Raw genomic sequence first — 15121 nt, 5'->3', positions numbered from 1 at the left:
ACGGACAGTCCTGAGGTGGTCCTGGGACTTTCTGGGGGGGTTCCACTAGTTACTACAGCCACAAAGTCAAATTGGCGTTATCGTAATAATTCGTGATAACAAACGTTTGCTTTTTGATCTTAACTTAATGTTATTATCAGGTTTAGGTTTAAAATCAGATTTAAATATATATATATACATTTTAGTAATGGTCGGGGTTTATAACTTGTGTGGCTGTGGTAACTAGTGACGACCGTGTTTGAGGGGAAGGTCAGAATCTTCTTATAGCTCAATCAGTTCAGAATGGTGCAAGTGCTAAAGAAGTTGATTGGGGCTAAGTACATTGCCATCGCCAGGACGTGGTAAGTTGAAGTCTGTTTATAATTTTGTGAAAACGTATTTAGACTTGTATAAATTAATGCTGACAGGTCCAACGTGTTCTTCCACGACCCACCACTCAGTTAGCTCGCTAACAAGGCAGTGAGCTAGCAAGCTAACGTTAGCTACTGTTCTTTGCCTATCTGTGGTGTAAAATAGCTAGCTAGTTAATTTTGCTAAAAATATCAGGCCTTTGTGTTAATTATGGCCTCATATTTACCAAATCCACCTTGTTGGAGTGTGTTTGCTTTACCCCTTATCCAAGTCTTTGGTTTGTGTTAGTGTTGCCAGTTGTTTACAACTTGAGCCATGAGTCCGTCTTATCTAGATGGCTTACCCTTAGGGCCCAATCTCCACTTCCTTCACCATGGAGTGGAGTTTAGTTAGCTAGCTTACCCTTGGCCTTGATGTGTGACCGTGTGAGACTGACCCCCCTTTTTTTCGATTTGATAGGAATTTAGATACATTGTTGTATTGATATGCCAACCAAAATAGCCTACACCACCTCAAGTGATCTCTAGGTTGAGTGGTCAAGGGGTTAAATATTGGGGGTGGGAGGGACTGAATAGGCAGCTGTAGTGCAAACTCCTGTAGTAGATACTGGACTTCAAATATCTACCCCCCCATGTTATCATTTGTCCAGGGTTCCCACAATGGCTGGTTGGGGGTCGGTGGGCGGAGTTGCCCTTGTCTACTTTACAGACTGGAGGCTGATCCTGGACTGGGTGCCCTATATCAACGGCAAGTTCAAGGACGACTAGAGTCACCTCTATGGCTCAGATTGGTAAGTGAACATAAAGTAAGAAAATAATTCTGGGGTGTGTTTAATTGTGTGTTTATTTCCAAAGCAACTTAACAATCCTTTCAAGCCTGTAGTTATAGGCTATTGCTTGGCCAACACATGGCACTGTCCTTAACTAGTTCGTTGTCCTTAACCATGTTCGTTGGCAATATTACAACAAAGTTACAACAAACAAAGAACACCGGTTTCCCCCCCCTCCTCTCGGATATCACTGCACGCTTGATAGAACATCATTAATGTAGTGCACTTTTTTAAAAATTTATTATGGATGCGCGACGCTCCCCATCTCATTCGTCAAGTAAACAAAGGACAAATCAGTTTATTGGTTGCGTAGTCAAGTTATCAGATATTTTTTAAAGGTATTTTTATTCAACCTTCATTTTAACAGGGAAGACATTGAGACCTCGGTCTCTTTTACAAATGTTCCCTATACAACATTTAAAAAATATATATGTATACAGTTGAAGTCGGAAGTTTACATACACTTAGGTTGGCGTCAATTAAAACTCGCTTTTCAACCACTCCACAAATGTCTTGTTAATAAACTATAGTTTTGGAAAGTCGGTTAGGACATCTACTTTGTGCATGACACAATTAATTTTTCAAACAATTGTTGCCAGACAGATTATTTCACTTATAATTCACCGTATCACAATTCCAGTGGGTCAGAAGTGTACATGCACTAAGTTGACTGTGCCTTTAAACAGCTTGGAAAATTCCAGAAAATTATGTCATGGTTTTAGAAGCTTCTGATAGGCTAATTGATATAATTTGGGTCAATTGGAGGTGTACCTGTGGATGTATTTCAAGGCCTACCTTCAAACTCAGTGCCTCTTTGCTTGACATCATGGGAAAATCAAAAGAAATCAGCTAAGACCCCAGAAAAAATGTGTAGACCTCCACGAGACTGGTTCATCCTTGGGAGCAATTTCCATACGTCTGAAGGTACCACGTTCATCTGTGTAAACAATAGTACGCAAGTATAAACACCATGGGACCACGCAACCATCATACTGCTCAGGAAGGAGACGCATTCTGTCTCCTAGAGATGCGAAAAGTGCAAATCAATCCCAGAACAACAAGGAAGAAGTCGCTGCTCCAAAACCGCCATAAAAAAGCCAGACTATGGTTTGAACTGCACATGGGGACAAATATCATACTTTTTGGAGAAATGTCCTTTGGTCTGATGAAACAAAAATAGAACTGTTTGGCCATAATGACCATCGTTATGTTTGGAGGACAAAGGGGGAGGCTTGCAAGCTGAAGAACACTATCCCAACTGTGAAGCACGGGGGTGGCAGCATCATGTTGTGGGGGTGCTTTGCTGAAGGAGGGACTGGTGCACTTCACAAAATAGATGGCATCATGAGGAAAGAAAATTATGTGGATATGTTGAAGCAACAACATCTCAAGACATCAGTCGGGAAGTTAAAGCCTGGTCACAAATGGGTCTTCCAAATGGACAATAACCCCAAGCATACTTCCAAAGTTGTGGCAAAATGGCATAAGGACGACAACAATCAAGGTATTGGAGTGGCCATCACAAGGCCCTGACCTCAATCCCATAGAAAATGTGTGGGCAGAACTGAAAAAGCTTGTGCGGCGAGCAAGGAGGCCTACAAACCTGACTCAGTTACACCAGCTCTGTCAGGAGGAATGGGCCAAAATTCACCCGATTTATTGTGGGAAGCTTGTGGAAGGCTACCTAAAACATTTGACCCAAATTAACAATTTAAAGGCAATGCTACCAAATGCTAATTGAGTGTAATTGAGTGTAACTTCTGACGGATTAGGAATGTGATGAAATAAATAACATCTGGAATCAATCATTCTACTATTATTCTGACATTTCACATTCTTAAAATAGTGGTTATCCTAACTGACCTAAGATAGGGAATTTTTTACTAGGATTAAATACCAGGAATTGTGAAAAACGTAGTTTAAATGTATTTGGCTAAGGTGTATGTAAACTTCCGACTCCAACTGTATACACACCTATCATTCCGTTTTTTGTGTTTGTTTTTTTTTTACTATTTTCTACATTGTACAATAATAGTGAAGACATCAAAACTTTGAAATAACTCACAAAGAATCATGTAGTAACCATAAAATCTAAATATTTTATATTTGAGATTCTTCAAAGTAGCCAGCCACCCTTTGCCTTGATGACAGCTTTGCACACTCTTGGCATTCTCTCAACCAGCTTCATGAGGTAGTCCCCTGGAATGCATTTCAATTAACAGCTGTGCCTTGTTAATTTGTGGAATTTCTTTCCTTAATGCATTTGAGCCAAGCAGTTGGGTTGGTATACAGAAGATGGCCCTATTTGGTAAAAGACCAAGTTCATATTAGGTCAAGAACAGCTCAAATAAGCAAAGAGAAACGACAGTCCATCATTACTTTAAAACATGAAGGTCAGTCAATTCGGGAAAATGTCAAGGACTTTGAACGTTTCTTCAAGTGCAGTCGCAAAAACCATCAAGCACTATGATGAGACTGGTTCTCATGAGGAACACCACAGGAATGGAAGACCCAGTTACACCTCTGCTGCAGAGGATAAGTTCATTAGAGTTATCAGCCTTAGACATTGCAGCCAAAATAAATGCTTCACAGAGTTGACGTAACAGACACATCACAACATCAACTGTTCAGAGGAGAGTGCATGAATCAGGCCTTCATGGTCAAATTGCTGCAAAGAAACCACTACTAAAGGACACTAATAAGAAGTAGAGACTTGCGTGGGCCAAGAAACACGAGCAATGGACATTAGACCGGTGGAATTTTCTGTCCTTTGTTTGATGAGACAAATTTGTGAATTTTGGTTCCAACTGCAGTGTCTTTGAGACGCAGAGTAGATGAACTGATGATCTCTACATGTGTGGTTCCCACTGTAAAGCATGCAGGAGGAGATGGTGTGGGGGTGCTTTGCTGGTGACACGGTCTGATTTATTTATTTTGAATTCAAGGCATACTAAATTAACCAACATGGCTACCACAGCAATATGCCATCCCTTCTGGTTTGTGCTTAGTGGGACTATCATTTGTTTTTCAACAGGACAATGACCAAACACAACTCCAGGCTGTGTAAGGGCTATTTTACCAAGCAGGAGAGTGGAGTGCTGCATCAGATGACCTGGCCACAATCATACTACCGCAACCCAATTGAGATGGTTTGGGATGAGTTGGACCGCAGAGTGGAGGAAAATCAGCCATTAAGTACTCGGCATATGTGGGAACTCCTTCAAGACTTGGAAAAGCATTCCAGGTGAAGCTGGTTGAGAGAAGGTTGAGTGTACAAAGCTGTCATTAAGGCAAAGGGTGGCTGCTTTGAATAATGTTAAATACATTTTGATTCAGGTTTTTTTGGTTACTAGATGATTCCAAATGTGTTATCCAAATGCAATCAATATGTACAGTGACTTCAGAAAGTATTCACACCCCTTGACTTTTTCCACATTTTGTTATTACAGCCTGAATTTAAAATTTAGTTAACTTTTTTTTTTTTTTTACTGGCCTCCGCACAATACCCCATACTGTCAAAGTGGATTCATGTTTTTAGACATTTTGACAAAATTAAAAGCTGAAATGTCTTAAGTCAGTAAGTATTCAACCCCTTTGTTATGGCAAGCCGGTGCATCCTGTTACCATTGATCATCCTTGAGCTGTTTCTACAACTTGATTTGAGTCAACGTGTGGTACATTTTAAATTGATTGGACATCATTTGGAAAGACACACACCTGTCTACAGTGCATTCGGAAAGTATTTAGACCCCTTGACATTTTCCACATTACAGGTCCCACAGTTGACCAGTACAGGAATTGTCCGTAGAGCTCCGAAACAGGATTGTGTCAAGTGACAGATCTGGGGAAGGGTACCAAAACATTTCTGCAGCATTGAAAGTCCCAAAGAACATAGTGGCCTCCATCAATCAACTGTATTTATAAAGCCCTTTTTACATCAGCCGATGTCGCAGTGCTATACAGAAACCCAGCCTAAAACCCCAAACAGCAAGCAATGCAGATGCACAGTGGCTAGAAAACAATCCCTAGAAAGGCAGGAACCTAGAAAGAAACATAGAGAGGAACCAGGCTCTGGGGGGTGGCCAGTCTTCTTCTGGCTGTATATGGCCATTAAGGCCAAATTGTTCTTCAAGACATTCAAACTTTTATAGGTGACCAGCAGGGTTGTAGAGGGTGCATCTGGTCAGTACCTCAAGAGTAAATGTCATTTGACTTTTTATAGCCGAGCATTCAGAGGTCAAGACAGCAGGTGCGGTAGAGAGTCGAAAACAGCAGGTCCGGGACAAGGTAGCACGTCCGGTGAACAGATAGGGGTTCCATAGGCAGAACAGTTGAAACTAGAGCAGCAGCCCGACAATGTGTCCTGGGGACAGCCAGGAGTCCTCAGGCCAGGTAGTTGTGAGGCATGGGGCTCAGGTCCTCTGGGAGGGGAGGGTGAGAGGGAAGAAGTTTGGAACCACCAAGACTCTTCCTAGAGCTGGCCGCCTGGGCCAAACTGAGCAATCGGGGGAGAAGGGCCTTGGTCAGGGAGGTGACCAAGAACCCGATGGTCACTCTGACAGAGCTCCAGAGTTCCTCTGTGGCGATGGGAGAAGATTCAGGAAAGACAACCATCTCTGCATCACTCCACCAATCAGGGCTTTATGGTAGAGGGGCCAGATGGAAGCCACTCCTCTTTAAAAGCCACATGACAGCCCACTTGGAGTTTGGAAAAAAGGCACCTAAAGACTCTCAGACCATGAGAAAAAAAGATTCTCTGGTCTCATGAAACCAAGATTGAACTCTTTGGCCTGAATGCCAAGTGTCACATCTGGAGGAAACGTTGCAGAATCCCTACGGTGAAGCATGGTGGTGGCAGCATCATGCTGTGGGGATGTTTACCAGCGACAGGGACTTGGAGACTAGTCAGGATCGAGGGAAAGATGAATGGAGCAAAGTACAGAGAGAGCCCTGATGAAAACCTGCTCCAGCCAAGACAACGCAGGAGTGGCTTCGGGACAAGTCTTTGAATGTCCTTGAGTGGCCCAACCAGAGCCCGGACTTGAACCCGATCGAACATCTCTGGAGAGACCTGAAAATGGCTGTGCAGCGATGTTCCCCATTCAACCTTACAGAGCTTAAGAGGATCTGCAGAGAAGAATGGAAGAAACTCCCCAAATACAACTGTGCCAAGCTTGTAGTGTCATACCCAAGAATGCTCAAGGCTGTAATCGCTGCCAAAGGTGCTTCAACAAAGTACTGAGTAAAGGGTCTGAATACGTGTGATATTTCAGGTATTTTTTAGTTTTTTTATACATTTAGCAAAAAATAAAATAGTTTTAGCTTTGTCATTATGGGGTATTGTGTGTAGATTGTTTGGGGGGTGGGGGTTATTTAATCAATTTTAGATTAAGGCTGTAATGTAATTTTTTAAAGTCAAAGGGTCAGAATACTTTCCGAATGCAAAGTAAATCTACTTGAAAATCTATGGCAAGACCCGAAAATGGTTTACCTGCAATTGTAAACAACCAATTTGACAGAGCTTGAAGAATTTTGGAAACAACACTGGGCAAATGTTGTACAGTCCTAGTGTGGAAAATTCTTAGAGACTTACCCTGAAAAGTCACAGTTGTAATCACTGCCAAATAATATTTCTACAAAGTATTGACTCACGGGTGTTGTTTTCTAAAAATATGTTTTCACTTTGTCATTATAGGGTATTGTGTGTAAATGGGTGAGGGGGGAAATATATCATTCATCCATGAAAATATTTAATCAATTTTGAATTCAGGTTGCAACACAACAAAATGTGGAATATATCAATCACTTGCTGAATGCACTTTATATACACCGGATGGATTTACACAAGATGTACTAGGAATGGTATGTACAGCGGTATATAAATAAATATACGTTGTGTATATAAAGTGTAACTAAAGTACAGTAGTAGAAATATTAGAATGAGCTGTTTATAATAGTATTGAAATACACAGTATAAAACCCCAGTAACAAGGCCCATGTGGCACACAGTAGCGCAGTTTCTGCTGTGGATTCCAACTTTAAAAACAATTTACAATTTTCATTCGTCCCCTAAGGATATGCTAGCGAATGAATTAATAAAGAATTATATTTGTGTAATATTACTGCTAATGACTGGAGTGTTTGTGTCTATCTGCAGGACTATGACTTGGAGATGGGCATGGGTGGAGTGCTTGCTCTTTCTGCGTTGGCTAAAGTGGAATGACGCGACACAGAGCTTGTAGGGGTTTGCACAAAAGGATGTCATGTTAGCTTGAATGCTGTTTTGTTATTTAATGTCAATAAATGTCATTTAATTACTGTCTTTGTCATTATTCTACACAATGCAGCGTTTGGGTGGCAAACTCGTTGATACGATTGTGTGAAAGTTATTTTGAGAAGTTCCCAAAAATATTTATTAATGCGTGAAGTATTTTACCAATAAATTAAATTGGTTTAAAAATGCTTGTAAATATGTTTTATTTTGTTTAACATTCCTGGAGTGAAGTTAACGTTCACACCGCATCAAATAAGAGAAGGCAGCATATCCTCCAAGTAAGGACATGCTGCAACCATTTGAATGGAATTGCAAATAATTGGTTAGTCAGTCACTGAGAGAAACTGGTTATTTGTCAAATATTGTCTGTAAAAATGTATTTGACACTCGATACTTTGTCCAACTGAAATACAAAGTGGTATTAGCAACCACTGTTACAGTTTAATGACTCGTTTTACGCTTCCTTGCTAAATAGTACACATGTGGGCTGCTCTGAAGATTCAGAAAGATGGTTACATGTCACATTCCAGTTACTATCATAAAGGATACATTGTCTTGTGTTTCTTGTTGGATACATTGACTATTTGAAACACACAGGGCAACTTTGTTTCAAAACCCCATTGATATCCATTATTAACAATCAGGTTTAATCTGGGGGCGATTCTGTTTTTGCGCGGATGTCTTTCATTTCTCTCGTTGAAGGGGGAGGGGAGTGAAAGGAGGGGAGAAGGGATTTAACACAGACCGAAAGGGAGAAACCTAGATATTATGCGAGATGGACAAAAACGAGTAAGTACCCTACACAAAGTAATACCCATCTATATTTCTTATATTGCTATCTTTGACATTAAATGTGTTGTTTTAGGAATGCATTGTTGCAAAATACTATTTTGTCATCGATGAAAGGTTCTCGTGTGGGAGGCGTTTCGGTGGTCTCGAGTGTATCCGCAAACCATTGAACTGTAGGTAGTGTTCAGGGATTCCAAATTTAGTTACACACTTATTGGTGTTGCAGTTTAACTTTTCTTAATAGCAATCCATTTTTTTTCTAAATATGACGAGTAATTCGTTTGGTAAGGAATTCGTGAGATGACTAATTACTACTCTAGCTCTAAATAGATAATTGTTTTATACCGAATATTTCAAAGTATTGTAATTCATGTAGCCATCTCAACCTATGAAGCTCCTGCCTACTTTGTCCATTCATTAAAAAAGCATTATGTAAACGACTGAATGACAAGTGAGTTTTGTCGTGGTCAAAATGACTCACGGCGTTCTCGAATTTTACCTATGTGAAACTTTGCCTGAATAATCTCCTTTGTTGATGTTGTGAAATCATATTGGAAATCTATCCATATTTTGGGGATAGGCTATATTATAATGCTCTATTATAATGCTCTACTTTTGGAGCGTTCGCGTAGGCTACCGCGCTCGTCAAATCAATGATTTATCGGTTCAGGATTCAATAATGCAATGTTGGCGACGGTCCAATGTATTGCGGATGTAGCCCTCATTGCCCTCTCGAGGCAGGCAGTGATATGGCTAAAGGTTACGGCGGAGTGATATGCTGTAGTCTTCGACAAAGAGCTGCGATAAATCGGGAGGGAGATCCCATGAATAGTGTTTGAGCCCTATGTCACTAATGGACGGAGTCATTGTATAAAACACGAAATGTAACCCCAAATATAAACACGCTAGCAAAGAGAATCACTGAACACTTCACAGGAGAACATGGAGAAGAAAAGGTGGGCATGCTTGGCTCTCCCCAAGGGCTGGCAGATCGAAGAAGTGACCAGAAAGTCGGGTTTGTCTGCGGGAAAAAGAGATGTCTATTATTTTAGGTAACGTTACTGAGAAAGAGGAGGGTGTTCTCATGCAAATGTAGTCTACGGGCGGTATTACAAGGGGGTTGGGGCTCTGGGTTTACTTGGAGGGGGGTGACCTGGAGACAGAAATTCGGGGAGGGGAGTAGCCGATATTACTGTTCTATTTGTGGCATCAGGGTAACTAGGCCACCTCTCATAGCGTAGTTCTACATAATTGTTGGATAAGGATCTCGGTAACCAATGTTTAGCCTATGTAGGCCTACGAACCTGTCAACCTAGTGTTAGGTTATGTGAATGATTGCATCACAAATAGCGTAGCCTGATTTAAAGTCCTTACAATAGCCTTATCATTTTTATTTGACCAGAGGAACTAACTATTAAATAGTCGACTGGCCGATTGTTTAATAGCCACAGAGGAAAAAACATGAAACCACAAGTTTTTTAGGCTAGGTGAGGAGGAGCTGGGGAGGCGGGTCGATTGTATAGTTTGTGGGAGGCTACTTTATACCGCATTTTGATTCTGTGGTGTGATGCACGCACCATATTTTCAAGTGAATTGTCTCAATTTATGATATGGAAAGCAAGTGCAAGATTTTTTGCATTAATTATCAGCAAGCACGGATGTTTCCATATTTTGGTCAATCATACACAGTTTTAAATGTTTTAGAAAATCGTAATGCATCAAAAATAAACAGTGTGTCAATAGGCTACCTATTTGAGATATAAATTGTTATTATAGCAGAGTATGCATTTCTATTGCTGATTTATCAACGCCTTTGTCCACGGATTAAGATCTAGATGAAATTCTGCTGACAACTAACTAACTAGGCAGTAGAAGGCGACCGGTCTACACAATTAATGTGAAACAATGTTTCCAATCGAACGTTCGAAATGTTGCAACATTTATCGCTCTCGATCGCCCAGTTACATTGTATCCCAATAGTTTATAGGTCATTTATCTGAAACTATTATACATTTAATAGCGAATTGGTCATCCATTTGGGAATATACATTAACATGTATCCTATTGCTTAAATAGTTTATTATATATACAATTACACATAAAATTGGTCAATTGTTTTGTTAAATAAATGCTCATGCAGACTCACTGTTTCCATATGAATAATCTGTGAATAGTAAATCCTTGGCTGTCTTGGTTCTTGCATGATATCTTGTTTTACATCTACTCTTCATGTCTCCAGTTTGTTTTTGTTCAGCTTAAAACTTGTTTGTTGCAGAGTCTGTCTGTTTGCAGCTTTCCTGATCTACAGGTAACTGCCAAAATAAAGGAAACCGGAACATAAATTGTCTTCATAGGGCCACCATGATCCAGAACCACTTCAATGCACTATGGAATATATTCTATGTGCCTGGACCTCTATTGGAGAGACGCGATACCATTCTTCCACAATAAATAGCACATTTGGTGTTTTGTTGACGATGGTGGAAAATGCTGTCTCGGGCGTTGCTCTAGAATCTCCCATAAGTGTTCAATTGGGTTCAGTTCTGGTGACTGAGACTGCCATGGCATATGGCTTAAATAGTTTTTATGCTCATCAAACCATTGAGTGACCACTCGTGCCCTGTGGATGGGCACTGTCATCCTATGGGGGCATATCCATGGTAGCCAAAATAATGGCCTGTCCAACCGTTTTATACATGACCCTAAGCATTATGGGATGTTAATTGCTTAATTAACTCAGGAACCACACCTGTGTGGAAGCACCCGCTTTCAATATACTTTGTATCCCTCATTTACGCAAGTATTTCCATTATTTTGTCAGTTACCTGTATCCATCTCTCTACTTTTCCCCTCTTACTATCCCCTGGTCAGTTGTCCATATCCTCACACTGTGTTCTGTTGTCCCCCCCCCCCCCCCCACACACACACACCTAGTCCAACCGGGAAGAAGTTTCGGAGCAAGCCTCAGCTGGCTCGTTACCTTGGCAACCAGATGGACCTCAGCTCCTTCGACTTCCGCACAGGGAAGATGCTCATGAGTAAACTGAACAAGAACAGGCAGAGACTGCGCTATGACAACAACAATCAGACCAAGGTGAGAGGGTTGTCTTCTGAAGTAATATTTCTAGACACTTTGGACAAACTTCTCAATGACTGCACCCTTATTCGCTGTCAATCCAGCCGTTAGAGGAAAAAAGAAGGCAGAATAACGTGTTTCAAGACTTTTCTCCCAGGTGCTAAGGATAACCCACATGTTTAATATTATCTAGTATTTCAGGAACAGCACTGTGGCAATATCGTGTTGGTTGTCACTGTTGGCTAATGTTTCTTTGTGTGTCTTCAAGGGCAAGCCAGACCTGAACACATCACTCCCCGTCAGACAGACTGCTTCCATCTTTAAGCAACCTGTCACCAAGGTTACCAACCACCCCAGCAACAAAGTCAAGACAGATCCACAGAAAGCCGTCGACCAGCCGAGACAGGTAAACAGCCATTAGCCTGTCTGCTGTTTAATGTAACCTACAGTTACATTGAGTTATATGCTTTTATTCCTGAAGATAATTTTGACTAATGAGACCAAATCTAAATCCATTTGTATTTTTATTTCATTTTTAAATTTACAGCTTTTCTGGGAGAAGAAGCTTGGTGGTCTCGATGCCTTTGACATCGCAGAGGAGCTAGTGAAGACAATGGACCTGCCTAAAGGTCTTCAAGGTAAGAGTCCTGAGTGGCTATGCTCTACCAACTGGAGACCTGTGTAGCTCAGTTGGTAGAGCAAAGCGCTTGCAATCCCAGGGTTGTGGGTTTGATTCCCACAGGGGACCAGTACGGGGAAAATGTATGCACTTAAGTCGGATAAGAGTGTCTGCTGAATGAAATGTAAATGTAAGAGAGTGGGCCAAGTATGATCCCCATTTCCTGTTATTTTTTTTAATGACTTCTCGCTACTGGGATTGTGAACACCTGTCTGTCCTACAGGAGTTGGACCTGGATGTACAGACAAGACTTTACTGTCAGCGATAGCCAGCGCCCTGCACACTAGTGCAGCCCCCATCACCGGTCAGCTGTCTGCAGCCGTGGAGAAGAACCCAGGGGTGTGGCTCAACACATCGCAGCCCCTGTGCAAGGCCTTCATTGTCACTGACGAGGACATCAGGTAGGCTACACACAGGACTGTACACTCTATCCATGGAGTCCTATCAGTGCCGAAAGTAATGGCATCTGTGAATTTATGAAGTCATTTAATAAATGTATAAATTGAATAACTGAATACATTAATGGAATTGTATTTGAACATTATGACACAATGCTGATTTTTTCACTTGCTATTTTCATCTCAGTCCATATCTCTAAATGTTTTGGTGTGTTGTGTTATCTGCTCATGGTGAGTGCAGGAAGCAGGAGGAGCTGGTGTACAGTGTGAGGAAGAAGCTGGAGGAGGCTCTAATGGCGGACATGTTGGCTCATGTGGAGGAAGCAGCCAGCGAGGGCGACTCACTCGAGGAAGACAATGACGACATGGAGACTGTATAGCAGAGGTAGGCTACTGTTCAAAGGTGTCAGTATTGGTGGAAGAGATGGAGACCCGTACACTGTCAAAAGAGGAATAAATCCAAAACAGAGGCTTCAATATAGATGGTTGACACTGATGTCTTGATGCCGAAACGTTTTAAATTCCGCACTTTTCTGCACAATGAAAAATCATGATGCCCAATAAAACCTCTATTTGTGTATTTAAGCCTCAGTTTTGAATGTATTCCTCTTATTTTATTTTACTGTGTGTGTGTCTATCGCTTCCAGTATTCTCATTTTGATACCTACTCACCTGGAACAGACACTATTTGGTTTAAAGGACCTTTAAGGTTAGCTGACGGCCTCCTTTTGTTGAAAATACATTGTGAGGGTTGTTCAGGCTTGTACAACATTGATGGTTTCCCACAGTTTCTCAATAGATGTCAGTATTTTAATTTAAGAGCTGCAAAGCATGCCACCCAAGGGATGACACGTTTCTAATATAATTTACTGTCTATTTGTTTTGCCGTTTCAACAAATCTCTTCCTCTCCTCTCTTACAGGGTGATGGGGAGTTAGAGTAGTTTGGATGGGTCTTTCAACACCGTATCACAGGACCATGACACCTGTACCAATCCAACCAAAAGAATTGCCCATTTTCCACCTACTACCCCTCTGAAGCTTTACCTACCCACTGCCCACCTCGCCCGCTGGTTGGGCTCTTCTGGCTCCAGTGCTAAGAAAGGACTTGGACCAAGCCATTCTGAATCAGATAATTGAGCTAATAATCTTTCATTTGAAAAAGAGATCATCCAATAACTTTTTGACAGTGCAGAGTGAGAGGAGAGCGATTTACATACAGTATGACAAGTATTTACAAGACATTGTATGGATTTTCTGAATGTGAGATGTATGTTGTGACAATCATATCACCCCCCCACACACACACACACACACAAAACAAAACAAACAAAAAACTACTTTTTAAATGTATTTGGAGATTTTCAATTAGTAGCGAATGCTGTTTTTCTTTCTGGGTTTCTAATGCACTCCATCGGGCTCGATGGACCATAGTGTAGGGGTACTTTGGTTCAGTTTACAGGGCTATGGGAGAGAAACTTTGATGAGAGGGAACAATATATTTGCCCAAATGATGCACTCTAAAGCATGAGTTATAGTCACAGGACAGAGAATTAGTGAAAAATGATTGAATGGTGTTCTCAAGGAAGTATTCTTGTCATTGTAATGTAGTCCATTCAAACCCCTTACCAAGTATTGACCAAAGATGGTTCCTGTGATTTTTTTTGGAAAGTCTTGCAGTATTCTACTGTAGTTATTTTGTTATAGCATCATATCCAGCTTTTCAATAGCTAGTGGTGTTTCCACATGACACCGAGTTATGAGTGAAGTCATACTGTACATGGTTAAAATGGGTAGTAGAAGTGACTTGGACCCTTCTCTCCTGCATTGTGTAGATTTTATTCATTTTAACACTCATTGCTCACTGAAGTTGTTGGTTTAACGTTGCTGTTTCTAGCCAATGCATGTTTGTCCCCATGGCCATGCTTTTTAAAATGTTTCCAGTTATGGGTCAAAGCCATCACAACACTTGCTGCCTCCATTATCTTGTGCACTGGGTGCCAGACAGAGTAAACTAAGCCGATTTTGTTTGACTAAAGATTAAGGGCTGGACTCAATCTGTATCGTGGAAGATCGGTGTTAAATTTAAAGGCCATTTTTTGACATTCCGTTGACATATGCAGCGTTTGATGTGGATGCAGTCTTTGAAATGCCTTTTTGGGGTGGCAGGTAGCCTAGTGGTTAGAGCGTTGGGCCAGTAACAGAAAGGTTGCTGGATCGAAACCCCGAGCTGACATGGTAAAAATCTGTCGTTCTGCCCCTGGAGGGGGCCCACCTACCCCCAGTCGGCCTTCATTGTAAATTAAGAGTTTGTTATTAACTGACTTGCCTAGTTAAATAAAGATTCGATTTGTTTAAAATTTGTAAGAAAAAAAAATTGAGTTATAGTGTGGATTTCCACGATGTAGATTAAATCCAGCCCAAAGATTCTGTGTTGAGAAAAATAATTGCGCTTTGTACATATACCCACATTTCTCAAAGTTTGTATGTTTCAATTGTCAAGCTCAATGAGATCCCTATCCAACATCAGCAGGCTGAACTGAATTTTTTGTTACTGAGTAAAATGTATCAACAGAATACAGAATACGGTTTCATTTTTCCATGGTCAGTTTTTGTCTCTATTTTGATGAGCCATACTTGGCACTGCCTTGTCTTGTATCTTCTGAATACTACATGTGTTTAACAGTGCTGAGAAGGCCACCACAGCTTGAGGCTAACTGCTGCTGT

At 41.1% G+C, this 15121-nt stretch overlaps 1 protein-coding gene across 3 annotated transcripts; it reads left to right on the top strand.

Annotated features, from left to right (window-relative positions):
- The first annotated feature begins 7965 nt into the window (after positions 1 to 7965).
- On the top strand, positions 7966 to 14971 carry LOC110524293 (methyl-CpG-binding domain protein 3). 3 transcript variants are annotated; one of them, XM_036978051.1, is made up of 7 exons: positions 7966 to 8243; positions 11178 to 11337; positions 11588 to 11725; positions 11867 to 11957; positions 12222 to 12399; positions 12638 to 12781; positions 13318 to 14971. In XM_036978051.1, exons 1-6 carry the CDS (start codon positions 8230 to 8232, stop codon positions 12774 to 12776), a joined length of 720 nt encoding a protein of 239 aa, XP_036833946.1. In that variant the 5' UTR covers positions 7966 to 8229; the 3' UTR covers positions 12777 to 12781; positions 13318 to 14971. The 3 variants fall into 3 exon arrangements, with proteins under 3 accessions (XP_036833946.1, XP_021459489.1, XP_021459491.1); XM_021603814.2 differs by lacking the exon at positions 7966 to 8243 and adding an exon at positions 8279 to 9295; XM_021603816.2 differs by lacking the exon at positions 7966 to 8243 and adding an exon at positions 8281 to 9199.
- The last annotated feature ends 150 nt before the right edge of the window (positions 14972 to 15121 follow it).

Source organism: Oncorhynchus mykiss, chromosome 5 (genome assembly GCF_013265735.2).
Source record: "Oncorhynchus mykiss isolate Arlee chromosome 5, USDA_OmykA_1.1, whole genome shotgun sequence".
Taxonomy (NCBI): domain Eukaryota; kingdom Metazoa; phylum Chordata; class Actinopteri; order Salmoniformes; family Salmonidae; genus Oncorhynchus; species Oncorhynchus mykiss.
The sequence above is the reverse complement of the archived record's forward strand: the minus strand, read 5'-3'. Positions and strand labels throughout refer to the sequence as shown.

What these genes read in the sequence shown, in the direction of transcription:
- LOC110524293 (XM_021603814.2), top strand. Translation starts at nt 9,186, where the DNA reads ATGGAGAAGAAAAGGTGGGCATGCTTGGCTCTCCCCAAGGGCTGGCAG. An exon ending in AGAGATGTCTATTATTTTAG is followed by an intron (nt 9,296 to 11,177) that starts GTAACGTTACTG and finishes ACACACACCTAG; the next exon opens with TCCAACCGGGAAGAAGTTTC. An exon ending in CCTGCCTAAAGGTCTTCAAG is followed by an intron (nt 11,958 to 12,221) that starts GTAAGAGTCCTG and finishes TCTGTCCTACAG; the next exon opens with GAGTTGGACCTGGATGTACA.